Source organism: Cyprinus carpio, chromosome B7 (assembly GCF_018340385.1).
Source record: "Cyprinus carpio isolate SPL01 chromosome B7, ASM1834038v1, whole genome shotgun sequence".
NCBI classification, from domain to species: Eukaryota; Metazoa; Chordata; class Actinopteri; order Cypriniformes; family Cyprinidae; genus Cyprinus; species Cyprinus carpio.
In genome coordinates, this window is record NC_056603.1 from 17,642,667 (window position 1) to 17,657,658 (window position 14,992).

The 14,992-nt window shown below is 38.8% G+C and overlaps 1 protein-coding gene across 5 annotated transcripts in view; it reads right to left on the reverse strand.

Annotated features, from left to right (window-relative positions):
• rnf111 (ring finger protein 111) overlaps positions 1 to 14,992 on the reverse strand; it is a 38,305-nt gene that overhangs the window by 18,885 nt on the left and 4,428 nt on the right. For all 5 annotated transcript variants that reach the window (XM_042727623.1, XM_042727621.1, XM_042727622.1 and 2 more), the window contains exons 2-3: positions 13,860 to 14,848; positions 7,520 to 7,646 (exon numbers count right to left, since the gene is read on the reverse strand). In XM_042727623.1, coding sequence (XP_042583557.1) covers positions 7,520 to 7,646; positions 13,860 to 14,766 — 1,034 coding nt within the window. In that variant the 5' untranslated portion in view covers positions 14,767 to 14,848. The remainder of the gene's footprint in view (positions 1 to 7,519; positions 7,647 to 13,859; positions 14,849 to 14,992) is intronic.

Consider the following 14,992-nt stretch of genomic DNA (forward strand, 5'->3'; position numbering starts at 1 on the left):
AAATGGTTTAAAGTTGTTCTCAGATATATTTTAGAATAGATTTGATCTCATTCTTGTACACTGGCCAAATAGTAGTATTTCAATTGTTTTAAACAATTCGAATCAATTAAATGTATGCAGTTTTGCTGATGAACATCTTTTAGCTATTTTTAGTGGAAACAGATAGGCCCATATTTATTGCAGTGTAAATACAATTGTCTGATTCGGCTCGTCACTGACAAAGTAGCCTATTTTAAAAAGGAAACGTGCAAATCTTACCGTTTTCTCCTAGTTATATCCTTCAAATATAGTGGTATTTTTCATTATGTCGTTGAGATGCCTTCACACGACATCAACACCTCCGTGCAGCTGCGGTTGAAAGCTATTATCATTGGTCCTATACCGGACAAAGGACCGTTCACCCACTGAATCCAGCAGTGTCCACCATAACATCAAAGTAAGTGGGCATCATTGATCATTGTTCTCGCTAAAATATTTCTCAGACATGTGATCTGTAGTTTAGTTTAAAGATGAATTATTGTGCACCTATAGCACTCCTTGCTGTCATTAAAACATAGCATAGGCTACCACAGGAAAATCATTTAGCCTATTGTTAATAATATTATGTAATTATGTTTTTTTGTAAAATTATGTAATTTCAGTGTTTATCTCCATTGATGCGAGTGGAGTATTTAATATAAATGTGTATATTGACATGAAAGCAGAGTTTAAAATCGTTGTTTACTTAATTACTTTTCTCTCTCTAGGAAAAAGAGTTTGTACGCATGGTCTAGAATGTTTGTACGATGCGTTCATATTTACGGCAAGTTTATTTTTTATAAATCACGATATGTGCGTGGAAAATTGTGTACGCATGTTTCTATGCCCATTTTGTACGTAGCAACGTTTATAAATGAGACCCCAGGTCTGTAGAGTTTATTTTCCTCTGGAGAGTTTAAGCAACATGGCGGTTTTCCAAAATCCCAAATAAATTATTCAGGAATTCTATAGTCACTCGTGGAATTCTAGCCCTCTGTGCGGATTTGATTCCATAGGAGGGGCACATTGGCCCTGGCTGCCGTAAAGCAGAGTGTGCCTGGGGATAGAGTTGTTCTCCAGGCTGGGATTTAGCAGCACCAAGCCCCTGTGCCTGGAGAGCAGGGAAGCCCCCTGACTCCCAAGCCAACACTGGTGAGCCCGTTAACCACAGATTGCATCATTAAAACATCAAAACAAAATGATTACCAACAGGCTTGGAGGGCTGAGGGATTCTCTGGAGACCAGGGGAGTGACTCCAGAACGTTCAGTTTCCTTGTGAACATGTCAGTGAGTGTGATTACATGTACATCTTACACCCGTTATACTTAATAAATTAACAATACGTAGGTCATGTAAACATCTTAAACTGAGTTCTTTATATCAAGTAAAGCAAAATCAATTCACACATAGATTTCTGCCCATTACCCAAATTTAGTTCCGTTTTCAAACACTTTTTCTGTTGTTCCATAGGCTTCAACATGTGTAAATCTAATGATGTTCTGACATACCTAGTCATCTCAACTTCACATTTACACATTCAAAAAACTGACTGGCTGTGTACAACAAAATACTAAACTAGATTTGTTATTCTGTTGCTGATTTGAAAACATTTAGGGGAGCAGATCAGATTGAACGGTGTGCTCTCAGCATCAGTATTCAGAGTAAAAAGAACTGACTATTACAAAAAATATCCTAAGGCGTCCTCCAGAACATTTGTACTCAAAGGACAAATAAAACAAACACACAAGAAACAACTCATAAATTCTACGTCACTATAAACACTCAACGCACAATTCCTGCTTTTTTAATTTCCCCTTAGGATCAACAAAAGCGCAAATTGTATGCATTAAAAAAATCCATTAAATAAAATAAAATAAATGGGGGAGGGGAATTTATAATCTCAAAACTGAAACATACAGAAACAAACAATGACCATTGTAACACTGGAAGGACTCCAAGGAGCAGAACTCTTGAAATGATGAATATCTTAAAACATTTACCAAAGAAAATCTCTTTAAATGGTGTAACTATAATTAACAGAGCTGTGTATAATACATAATGCTTTACTAATGGGGTTGTGTAAGATAAAATAAAATATAACAAATAAAAAAAACTACGTGCATAAAAACAAATCAATTCTACTATTGTTGTGCTGATATACAATAGCATTGTGTATCATTGATAGTCAGAGATATTTCCTGTGGCTCATGTTTTTGACTTTAGCAAGATTATTATTATTATCATTATTATTATTATTATCAGGCTAGTAATACGATCTAATTAATATTAGGGCTTATTTGTTCCATTATATTTCTTCTTCCACGTTTTCAGTGTTGTTGTGAGTTATAACCAATCACACATGCTTATGTTGAGCTTATGAATGCAAAGGCCAATCAGAGCCATTAAGATGAGTCATCGCTGAAACAGCGGAGTTTTGTTGTTCAGTGCATGCTGACTGAATTCTCTCATCATAAACAACAAAGTGCAGATGTACTTGCAATGTAAGTATAAAATATTTATTCATCATATAATGCCAACAGCTTCACTGCTTATAACGGGAGTGTTTAAAGTGCATAAACTTGCGATAGATTGAAGTCAGTTATGATGTTTTTTGGCAATGTAAATGTTCTTTGCTAGTTTTCTGTAGCTGCTTTTTGAATAACGGAGGAAATGTAAGCCTTATGATTAGTAACTTACTATGTTTCTATTAAATTGTTATGTTAAATACAAAATTCAGTCATATTAAAAACATTAGGCTGCTTTTAGCCTTACACTGGACTTGGTTCACTTTTCGACAATGAAACCAAGTAAATAAATAAATAAATAAATAAATTAGAACGATAATATTGTGTATTGGTGAACTCATAGGCTGACAATAGGACGATATGAAAATTGAGCATATCCCCCAACCCTAAAGACTATATACTAAATATTACATACAATAAACACTATGAAAGAAAACTCTACACTTAAAATCATGCCCAAAATACCCAAGACCCCAAGTTCTTGAGGAAGCTTTGAGAGTGTCAAATCAGACATGAGTGCTGGGGAATACCTGAGGCTGTGTGTGACACTGCTCTTTAATTGGCAGAATCACAGGCAAAGCCAGAGAAATCACCTGAGACCAGCCACTAATTACCCACAAGCAGGCCTGGGATTATTTTGTAAATTATACCAGCATGGCATTTTGAGTCTATGGTTGGGTTGGGTGGGAACTGATAGGGTGGTAACCGGGATGGAGAGGAGGTAGGATTATTTTGGAATTTGAGGAACTTTAAGTCTTTGTCCACAGTGCCTTGTTTGCAAACATATTATTGGAATTCTTTTTCCTGTACGTCTCAGACCAGTTGGCAGTGGGCAGGATCAACACAAGCCAGCGTAAAGGTCAAATGAGAGACCCTGTGCAGAATCTGAAAGGGAGTCTTGACATTTTTTCATTGGATTCCCTTAATAGCCAGCCATTTCTTTAAGCAATACAACAGAACAGGAGTCCATGCAAAATGTGTCAAATGCCTGTGTGTGTGGGAAGACGTCTGCCGAGTTTTGCAAGCTTCTGCATTTAAAGACAGTGTGCTGTTGTGAAATGGGGGAGGGGTGAAACAAAGTCGCTTCAGAGGCTCACCAGCCAAGCAAGTGACCATATACAACCAGACAGCATCTTCCATTCCAGTGCCTCAGAAACACTTTCAGATAAGACAACATCATCATTTGAACAAATGCAGAGAGGTTTTCTAATAAAATCTATAATGCAAACATACAGATTTGTCTGTAACGCTGCCGTAAGCGGATGTCTGCCACAGCTGCTGCCTGCATGTGCATATTGTGGGTTCCATTAAATCCGACTCCCCTCCTCTGAATTAATAGTCCATCTAGCTATATAATTTCTTCATGCTTTCCCTCATCGGTCTCCATATGCACTATAAACAAAGGATCTTTGAGTGGAAGAGCTTCATTGCTCATCCAGCTGACCTTAGACACCCAGAGCCCCTCCTCCAGCTGAGAAACACTCTCAGCATTCTGCTGCAAGCCCAGGCACCTCAGGGAGATAGGAAAGATTAAATGAGACCACTCTCGCTACATAACACACATCCAGTTCCTGGAAATGCTTTCCATAAGCATGAGTTTAGACTAGAGGAAGGGAGGAGTGAAGAGAGGAAAGCAGAACAAGAGGGAGGCATATGGGCGAAAAATAAAAAGAACAGGGTTAAAGAAAGAGAGACAAATACTTAAGTCAAATAACCCTGTTGCCCTTTGTTTTGACAGTGTGAAGAGCTCTGTAGAAAGTCACGTTTCATAGCTGAGCCTTCTTCAAAATATGTTTATAGAGATGGATCTGGACAGTCAACTAGTCATCTAACAATCGAATTAGAATGGTTTAATTAAATTTTAATAATCAAAAACATCTCTAATTAACTGATTTTATTTTATTTATTTATTTTGTCTAAATAAAAATAATAAAGTAGTTAATGGTGCTTTGTGTAGGATTGACACCGAGTGGTTGAACTAGTTATTGCAGTCCAAATTCAAAACATTGGAGAGGGTTTTTTTTTTCACCCAGCCCCTCCTCCTCAGACTTGACACACATGCAGGTTGCCAGATTGACGACACCAACAAAAACGAATGCACTTGACGATGAATAAAATGAAATACGCTGTGTTTTCCAACAACTGGCACCCCTGGGTGCCGAAATACAATTGTGTAAACTGGCAGTGGGCGGGTTTCTCAAACCAGAACAGAGACCGACATTCCAGCCCGGAAGCACATTTTCAAAGGAGAATAACTGACTGTAGCATTGATTTTCAGATAATTAAGTATGTTAACTTAGCATGTTTCTTAAATATCTGCTAAAATATTATGCCATTTTTAAACTTTAGTAGAGTCAAAAACTTACATACAGCACCTTTAAAAATAAAATCCCTCATTTTAAATAGTAAAAGTTAATTTAGTCTCATATTACACATAAATAGAATGTTAATGAATGTAATGTAACGTAATAAATAACCAACAGGTAGCAGAAGAGCAGAAAAAGTGCCATACCAGTCTAATGTGTTTTTACTGAATGTTATGGCCAGAAAAGCCACTTAGTTAAACATGCAGAATAGCTTCAATGTTTTTAACATAATAGAATGTAGATAACATTTTAAACAGATTATGTATTTGATACTTCGCATTGCACTACATCTTAAAAAACAAGTGCTTCGTCAACTCTGTTATTTGAGAGGTAGCACTCAAATCACTACACAAACAGAAGCAAAGCATTCGGTAGAGACCACTTTATCACTGTATCTGACTTGCTAAGAGTGAATGCAAACTACACCTATTCACACTGCTCAAACGTGCACTCATAAAAGACCCCCATTTTCCTCTGACCTTGGCCACGTGATGTTTTCCTGAGCTGTAAAGCCTCTCCCTCCCCCTTCACTGAAGTCCTATCCAAACCACAGCCGACACACGGCTTGCAGATCAGCATTCAGTCACAAACACACAAGCCCACATTCCTGCACACTATCTCTCAACCTTACTCTCCACACTAAAGCCATATAACGGCAGGACCACATGATTTCAGTTGCATTCCAGTGCTGTTGTTTGAAGAGGGATAATAGTCCTCATGACCTTTAGGAAAATAAATGAGGGAGCTGATCTTACTGGTGCAGAGAAAACAATGTGAAGGTGGAAGAGGGAAATCTAATTAAACACAAACAAAAACCTATAGAACTGCTCACTATATAGCTGGCCAACCTCAGCACAGACAGCAAAATCAGCAGTCAAGACAGTCTTCCTCAAGCTTCTCTGACAGGATGTGCTTTCTACATCCAAACACAAGCACATGGCCGGCAGGCGGGGCATGGAAATGACACAAAGCCCTCATCAGCTGTAAGGGCAGACGAAGCATTGGTGTACCATGTCGTGATTTTACCAGTAAAGAACATGAGTCTCAGTCTGTAACTGTATGTATATTCTCCCACTTTAGTTGCTTCTATTTTAAAAAACATAGAAGGAAAATAGAAATATAAGGGTAAAATTAATAGGAAAAATACTTCTAGAACCAAGGCTGCTGAAAAAATGGCCAGGCACTGTTGCTCTCTATAGTATTATGTTATTCTGAACATATCCAGCAAGTGATAAGACTGGGCTGCACATCAGTACCTGACAGACCCACCTGCTTTCCTGAGACCAGCACATTATGAACCTTTACTAAGAAGGCCACCATGCATTACAGCTTTACAGCTGGCAACCATAAAATCACTTACTAATCTTTGTGTGCATGTTAAATAAACAACCCTCCAGGCTTGACTGACTGTGAAAACTTGTGTTTCACCTCACTCATGCTGTCACAGAGGTATAAAACATGCAAACATGCACCAATGAATGAACAGCTTGAGGAGTTACTCATCCAACACTAACGTCTGAATGATTCAGGTCCTGAGAAAGACAACCATACCACGATCAACCCCCAATGCACGGCCAAAGATGGCGACAGTTCGGGATTCGACGGGCTCAATTGAATGACTTTGCTGGCAGGCGTGTGGTGGTGGCCAGCACTATTTCTGGCAGCGGTTAAAAAAGTAATAGAATAAAGCGATGATTCTCAGCTCGGGAACAGACGCCTCAATAACAATTAGGAGAAGCGGGACAGCAAAACCAAATCAAGCAACGGGAAGAGGGGGCGTAGTTCAGACAAAACCATATCAGATGTGATTGAGTTTAGAGCTTCGATCAGATTTCAAAGGGGAAGCCTGCTGAGAGCTCCGTCTGACATAGTTTGGGGAAACCCAGCCAAAATACCGGAGGCTATAGAGTTTATTAAATTGATATGCGTGCAGCAAACTAAAAATTGCATCTACGTGCAATGTCTCTGCTCTTCTGTGAACGCAATGGAAATCTTTACAACACACAAGTCGAGGCACTGAACTTTTTTTTCGCAAGAATGTGAGAACGTCCTGCAGGTCATCAGACCAAAAAAAAAAAAGAAAAAAAAAAAGAGACCCTTATTTGATATTGGTCCACAGAAAGACAAAAATTGGACATTCTCCATGATATGGAGCACACAATGAACCCTTTTCACATTTCTGGGTTTCTCAGAAGCTGAAGTCGTCATAGTTGGGTAAACTTCTTTTGCAATTGATCAAGTATTGTTTGTGATTCCATTTTCTCAAAGAGAAAACGAAAAACTCTATGAATTTACAATACTTATGATCATTGAAACGCATTGAAATTGGTCCATAACAGCTGGGAGCTCAGTGGAATGCCTTAAAAACAAAAGAGAATGCCATCTTCATGTCTAAACCCAGATGTGCCCTCTCATCTGGGCGAAGCAGTTCCTTACTGGGGACTACAGTGAGCCATAAACAGCCATGAACCTCGTACTACAGTTCAGACAAGTTTCATATAATGCCATGTGAAGATCTCCAGATCACCAGAAGTTTAACAGCTGTCCTCTGCAAATATTACAACACTTGCTGAAATCCAGTTACAAGGACATATTGATGTGAAATCTCACCTGAAGGCATCTCCAATGGTTACGATCTCCACTTCACTGTCCGTGGAGGTGACGTTGATCTCCTCGCTGGCAGGCACTGCAGGTGCAGGAGTCGCTTCAATCACAACCACATCCTCATCCAGGACACCTGATTGATTACATGGAAATTAAGCTCATTAATGCTAACATTCAACCAACAATGCACTGAAACCTACTTGTATACAGCAAATACTCATGTTTCAGATCACAATTATGGATACCGATACATGAAGATGAAGAGATGCAACTGAGCCAACAAGAACTCATTTTACTTCTATGGTATATTTCTACTATTCATTTAAAATGTGTTTGTAAATATAACCTGAATGAATCCATGATTTCAGGGTCTCTGTTATTTACATGATATTAAGTTGCTCTTTTACTTCACATGACCTTTAACAATTTCTTTTAATAAAAATAACACCGAATAAGATAGACTAGTTGGCACTTTGCCACCTAGAACAAGAAACTAATTAATGAGGTGACTGTGGTGGGAGAATTTATTGAGAGTATTGGGGAGATTATGAGGAGAGAAAAGAAGAACACCTGCAACAAGATCACTTGCTACAAACTGTATGAAACTCTAAGCTGCAAGTGAGATGGCCAGATGTTCTGCAGGCATCTCGACTTTTTTGTATTTTGGCACTCTGCGTCTTGAATGTTTCTTGACGAGAAGAAAAGGCAGATTCCATGACACTTCCAGTAGTAAGCCAGAGCAGGTTTATTTATATAGCACTATATAATTCAATACACAAAACTAATTCAAAATGCCTAATTTAAAATACAAATAAATAAAACTATTTAGTACAATCAGTTAGATTGTATACTATATGATCTATAAACGATTCATAGTTTTGGCATGGAGTTGCTAACATCAGGTTTTTATTGCAAAATCCAAAATAGTGTATGAATATAAATAATATTAATAATAATACTTTTTAAACATTTAAGTCATGATGGTTCTAAACCTTCAAGGCCCCTTATTTTGTAGGCCTAATAATGAAATTTTTTAACATATATTCCCATATAAAAAACATATTCCCATGGCCCCGCAACCCTAGATAGGACAAGCAGTTTGGAAAATAAATGGGTGGATGTAAATTCCCATGGCATTTTTGAAATGTAAATCATTTTAAGTCATCTTGAGGCCCCTAGTGGGCTCTGGTCCCAGGCTCAGAACCACTTTTTTAAACCACTTAAGGGCAGGTGGTTATTCCATTTTGCACAGGGCAGATAGCCTTTGTATGTTGTCCATTTACAGTTATTTTTTGGTCAAACCTCACCAAAGTATCAAGCTTTATACAGGTACACAAAAATCATCATATTCCCAACACAGCATAATAAAGTGAAGTCTGTATATTACTGCTTGTGAATTGTGGCTACTTAAAATCTTCAAATCATTTGCTACCACAAACACATCCAAAACTAAATCAGTAAAGGACTTCTCTAGTAAAATGTTTATTTTTAAAGTATATCCAACATACACCTAAATGTCCACCAGTATCCCTGCAGGTTTTATGACGGGACGCACACATATGCACTACCATCAGAGATCAGTGGTCATCTTCTCCCTCAATCTGTACTTTCATAGTGTTATCTGAGCTTCCCAACTCTTCGCCCCACTCATTGATCTAGAGCAGAAGCAATATCAGTAGCTACAGCTGCTTAATTGATGATGGTTTGGTGCAGCAGCGGAGCCAACCAATACTTCAGGCAGGCGTGCTTATGTGTGCGCCAGGGAAGCTAAATGTAGGTCAGTAAAAGATGTGCTTTGCAGTGTGCCGGCACAGGCTTTTGTAGTACAATCACTCATCTCTCTTCTGATTGGCTCTGCTGCTTGACTTCTCATTCCTTCTTTAACTCAAGCTCTGCCTGGATTTGGTGTCAAGAGGCCCAGGGTGTGTTCAAAATAAAGCTCACAAGCATAGCTGGTACACGTCTCAGTGCGACTGACAAACAACTTCTACTCAAGCTCCATTTTCTACAGAAAATGACATCCAGAAATACATGAGAGGCATCTGAAAACCTTTGATGTGAATTACAGTAATGTCATGACCCTCACACAGTTTTCAATAAAAGATAAAACAAAACTTAATTGAGCTCCAATTCGTGCTATCAGTCTTCCAGCCATAATTTCAAAAAGTCTATTAATTTTGGCTTTTTCGAACAGCAGTCAGGCTCAAAGTTTTGCTTCTCATCGTGGCACTAGGTAGCATATACACCAGTTTGACTATACACTGAATACAATGTTAAAACAACTCTACTTCAGCTCTGTAAGGTCCTTGTGTCGCACTGTGTCAGGCATGTTTGTGCACCGAGGCAGAAGCTTGTGGCTCGGGAGATTCAACATCATTCTCTGGGGTGTGTTGTTAAGGTTGGCTCTCCCACTGAGTGCTGCTGCTTAGCACCCCGCTCTTACCCCGTTCCCCACGCTGCCCACAAAAAATGATCACACTACCAAACATAGCTACAACTTACAGCAGTAAACACACAATCATTTATTCTAAGTGCACTACCATTCAAAGTTACAATTCTGCAATCCTCTGTGAATGTATCATAAACAGGTTCTTTGTAAAAATGCCTCATTAAGTCAGCTAATTAGACTATATGCAAAGTAAATGACAATGTCTTTTGGTTCGACATGCATGTGTAATGAACAAATGCAGAGTTGTTTAACCACTGCATATGCTTAACTTCTTTACAATAATATTCCCATACCATCATGTCCAGTATGTATTTAATATACAAATAGTGAGCCGCTGCAGGAAAAGTGCATGATCCAGGTTGTTATAAACTGAGACATGCTTTATGTTAAGTGCTTCACACCAACTCATAAGCAGTTTTTTTTTTTTTTAAAAAAGGGAAAAAAAGCCATTTTATGTTTTCTTTTCCCCCCTGCTGTACTAAAAATGTACAGAATCATGAATGCAAAACATAGTTACATACAGAACCATCATGTTTTTGTACCGCTACACCCTTAGAAGTGATGTAACATAGCAGGCCTCCTCTTGCAGTACTGAAGTAAGGAATGACCCATGAAAACCTCTGGGGGGCTGGAGAGCTGCTCTGATCTCATCCACTCGCTTTCCAACCAGATTACTCTTAATTAGATTTAGTGAGCTAACTCAAAAACTGATATGAAACGTAATGTTTGTGTTAAAGATAGAGAAATCTGGAGAGATTATTGGGTAAGGATTTTTTTTTAAATAAACGTATAGAGATTGTAATCACAAAATACTTTAGAGCAAATTATAAGAAAACACTTACACACAATTAAAAAACAACAACATAAAATGTGGTTCATTTCTATCACTTTTCCAGGTCTGGAAGAAACTCTAAAACTCCCAGATATTTCATCTCAACCAATTTATCTGCCTCTTTTGTCTGCTACCAGCATTTATTAAGTGTCTTTGAGTAGCAGACTACTCACATGTACACCTGTAAACATGCTGGTGTGGGCGAGTGGCAGGAAGAGAGAGAGAGAGAGAGATACACAACAGATGAAGCACTAGGCCACTGATTATTATGTATAGCAGGTCCTCGTCTGATGTATGCTCAGCTGCAGATATTTTAAACACATTTTAGTGGTTTTATAGGCATGTTGTGTGTATGTTCAATCAAGTGATTCAGATCTCATTGAGAGGGGAATGTGTGAGGTTCAGATTAGACATGTGCCGGTATTCGGTAATGCGATATATCACGGTAATGAATATGCACAATATTGTTATCTTGGGCACTTCTAAATACCGTGAATAATTATACATTACAAATTATTCAGAAATTGGGATGCATTTTAAGAATACTTTTCCCATCAACTGGTCAAAATGCACAACACCGCTGTATGCTGCTTGAAAGAAGCAGGCGCTCTGATGTAAACAAGCACGCATGAGAAGCACATGGGGGGAACGCGTGAGAGACACATTCACTCTCTGACAGCAGATGGCGCTAAACTGCAGAAAATGCAGCCGTTACCCTGGAAACCCCATAAATATAGCAGCTGTGCTACTTTCTAAAACATATTTAAATAGATTTAAATAGCCATTCAGATTTCTGGATTTGCTATGGTGTTTATCACAGCGCCAAACACTTAAATATTTATACTTAATAGGCTATTCATTTACAAACTTTTTTTACATTTTACTCTGGACTGCAACATGCCCAAGATATTGTTTGAAAGTGTTTTGATTATTTATTGTTCGTTCACACTTTACATTAGGGCTTCATTAGTTAATTCATTAGTTAACAAACTGCCAATGAAATATTGTTCTGAACATTCAGTAATCTTAGGTATTCCAATATTTAACAACATGTTGTTAAAACTGAAAGTTGCAACTGTGTTATTTAATGAGCTAACATGAACTAAGACTTGTATTTTTTTTAACAAAGATTAATAACTACTGTAGCAAATGTAGCTATTGCTCATTGTGAATGTAAATGCATTAACTAAGGTGATACCTATGGGTCTTTATAGATCTTTTGCACTTTAATCTGTGTAAAACGTTTAACTTTATATATTTTTCTGTATTGCTTTATTGTATTTAAATATTCAGTTATTTTTGTTATAAGAAAAAAGTTGTTTAATCTGTTATACTGTATTATGACCACTTTTTGGAAACAAAATTTCAATATTGTGATAATACCGTGTACCGTGATAAAAGCATTAGCAATTAATTGCAACATGAAAATTTTATACTAGCATAGTTCAGATCATCGTTCTTGGTACGGTAGTGAGAGCAGTGGCAGAGTGCTGGTTAAGGACTTGCTGTTGCTTAACAGGAAACTCAAACATTCTGCGGCATGTAACACACACAGGGTGGCTTGCTGATGCACTTTTCACATTTTATCCTCTGCAGCTTTCTTCAAAAACTAAAATTATGGCCATAACTTAATAATTAAAATATGCACATTAATGACCAATAAATATCCCCAAAGATTCACCAGAACTACAAAACACAACTAGCTCTAAGGACACAGCTCATTTGCATGCCTGAAATAAAATGGAAAAATAAGTATAGTATATTTTAAACTTTATTTACATGATGTTTAAAGCATGCAGCTCATTTTCCACACTGTTTAAATCTACTTTGCCACACTGTATAAAGAGGGAATAAAGGAAAGAGACTTGCATAGATCCACAACTCAACTCAAATTTTTATGAGGGCTGAAAAAAATACAATCAAGGATAACAGAAGTAGAATGCAAGAGTTTGGCAGGAAATGGATCTGCTGACATGCTGTTTATGCTTTCAGAGACTGCATGTAAAAAATAAATCCTCATAAAACATCAACTTTCAGCAAAGAGAGTATGAAAATATACACTATCGTTCGCCTGTTTTAATGTTTTGTAAGAAATCTCTTATGCGGACCGAACCTGCCTTTATTTGATCAAAAATACAGTTAAACACTTCTACTGCAAATTATTAATACAAAATTAAAAACAGTTTTCTACTTTAAAATGTACTCCTGTGATGCAAAGCTGAACTTTCGGCAGTCATTACCCCAGGTCTCAGTGTCACATGATCCTTCAGTAATCATTCTAATGTGCTGATTTGGTGCTCAAGAAACACTTCTTACTACTTTAACAGTTAAATACAGTGCTGTGATACAGTTCTTCAAGATTCTTTGGTGAAAAGAAAGCTTAAAAAAGCATTTATTGGAAACTGATTTTTTTAACAGTCTAAAAGTATTGTGACCAATTTAACGCATTCTCTCCCAATAAAACCATTACTTTCTTTAAAAAAAATCTTACACGCTGCGAGTGTCCCAAGTTGGGACCTTTCCCAATCCCACCCCCACTCTCTCTTTCCTGTCACTACACTGTCCTATCTAAATAAAGGCAAAATCAAACTTTTGATATATAATATACAATATATCATTATAAAATATAAACCAATGGTTTCAGTCTTGGATGCTGGCTGGTCAAGACAGTGTTCCAGTAGTGATTTACTTCACAATTACAGTAACAAATTAGATATGATCTACAGCTCTGTGTATTAAATGCCGCTCCATCTGAAAGCAGGTGATAGAGATTTACTACTAATCACAGAACCGGCTTTACTGACGAGATGCACATGACAATCGCATGCGATTAATTGCACAACCCTACTATATAACTACTAAACTGCCAATATGCTAGTAATGTGCAAGCTAATAAGCAACTAGTTAATAGTGAGAACTGGTCCCTATACTAAAGTGTTAACGCAAAAGCTGTTGTTCAAATCAAACCAGGCGTGAACAAACACTTTTTGTCCTTCCCTCAACTTCCTATAAACAGCACTATGTAGTGATGTTAGGTTAAAGTTAAATAATAAAAAGGGATTTACCTGAGGCCACAGCTGCAGTGCTGGCTTGGCTGCTACTGCTGCTAACATCTACGTACAGCTCATCCTCTGCCTCAGTGGAGGAAGGGGAGGAGGAGTCAGAGGTCAGCTCCTCACTAGAGCTGCTGGTACTGTGCAGGAGGTCATACTTCTTTTGTGCGATCACCTCTCGCTTTTTCCTCTGCAGAAGTAATCGCTCCTTCTGCTTTGGAGTCTGCTGAGCCCCGCCTCCTGTCCCGCCCTTCACAAAACGCTTCCTGTGCAATGGCCTGCGTGAACTGAGACATGGACGTTTCACATGATTGCTTTCAGGCTCAAGCCGTGCCCACTTGTGCGACCTGCTGGCACGAGTCCGGGCTACTAGCGGCCGCATGCCTACTGCCGTGCCAGGCCCTCCTCCTGCACTCCCAGTGGAAGCCGAACCGGGAGCCTTGAGCTGCTGCTGTCTAACTGTCATTGGCCTACCGTCCTCCTCTGAGCTAAGAGTGTCCGAGTCACCAAACCGAAGGCTGGAGGAGGGCGAAGAGGCACAGTCACTCAACGAGGACTCTGGGTTCCTCTCGTCTTCACTATGTGTCTCTAGCAGCATGGGCCTGTGGTGGGGCGGAGTGAGGGCTGCCTCACTCACTGGCGCTTCCTTCAGAGAACAATATGACGGCCCAGGCTGCTGGCTCTTGCGCTTTTTGCGTCCCGACAAGCCTCTTTCACAGTCTCTGTGAACTCCAGCATCCCGTGAAGGCCGGTGTCTGGTCTCGGGACATAGCGGAGAAGAGAAATCACTTCCTGCCTTGCCAATCACCTCCATCTCAGCAGGGAAGCTCTTAGCCGTCTCCATGGGTTCGGGGTTAGCCAGAGGCCCCTTCAGGGGCTCCTGCTTACGTCGTGCATCAGATGGAATCTCACTCTTCATTGCGACTAACCCACAACAAAGTGCCACTGAGGCTCAATAGATGGAATCCTAGGGTTCCATTGGAGATCCAGCAATCCTACAACTGGAAAAGAGAAAAATAGGCAGAGGATGAGAATATTGACCCGAAAAGACAGAAACTAATTATATGAACAACAGACCAAGACAAAGTTACATAAACAGACGAACAGAACAAAGTTAAACATATAGCTAAACAAAGAGGTGAAGA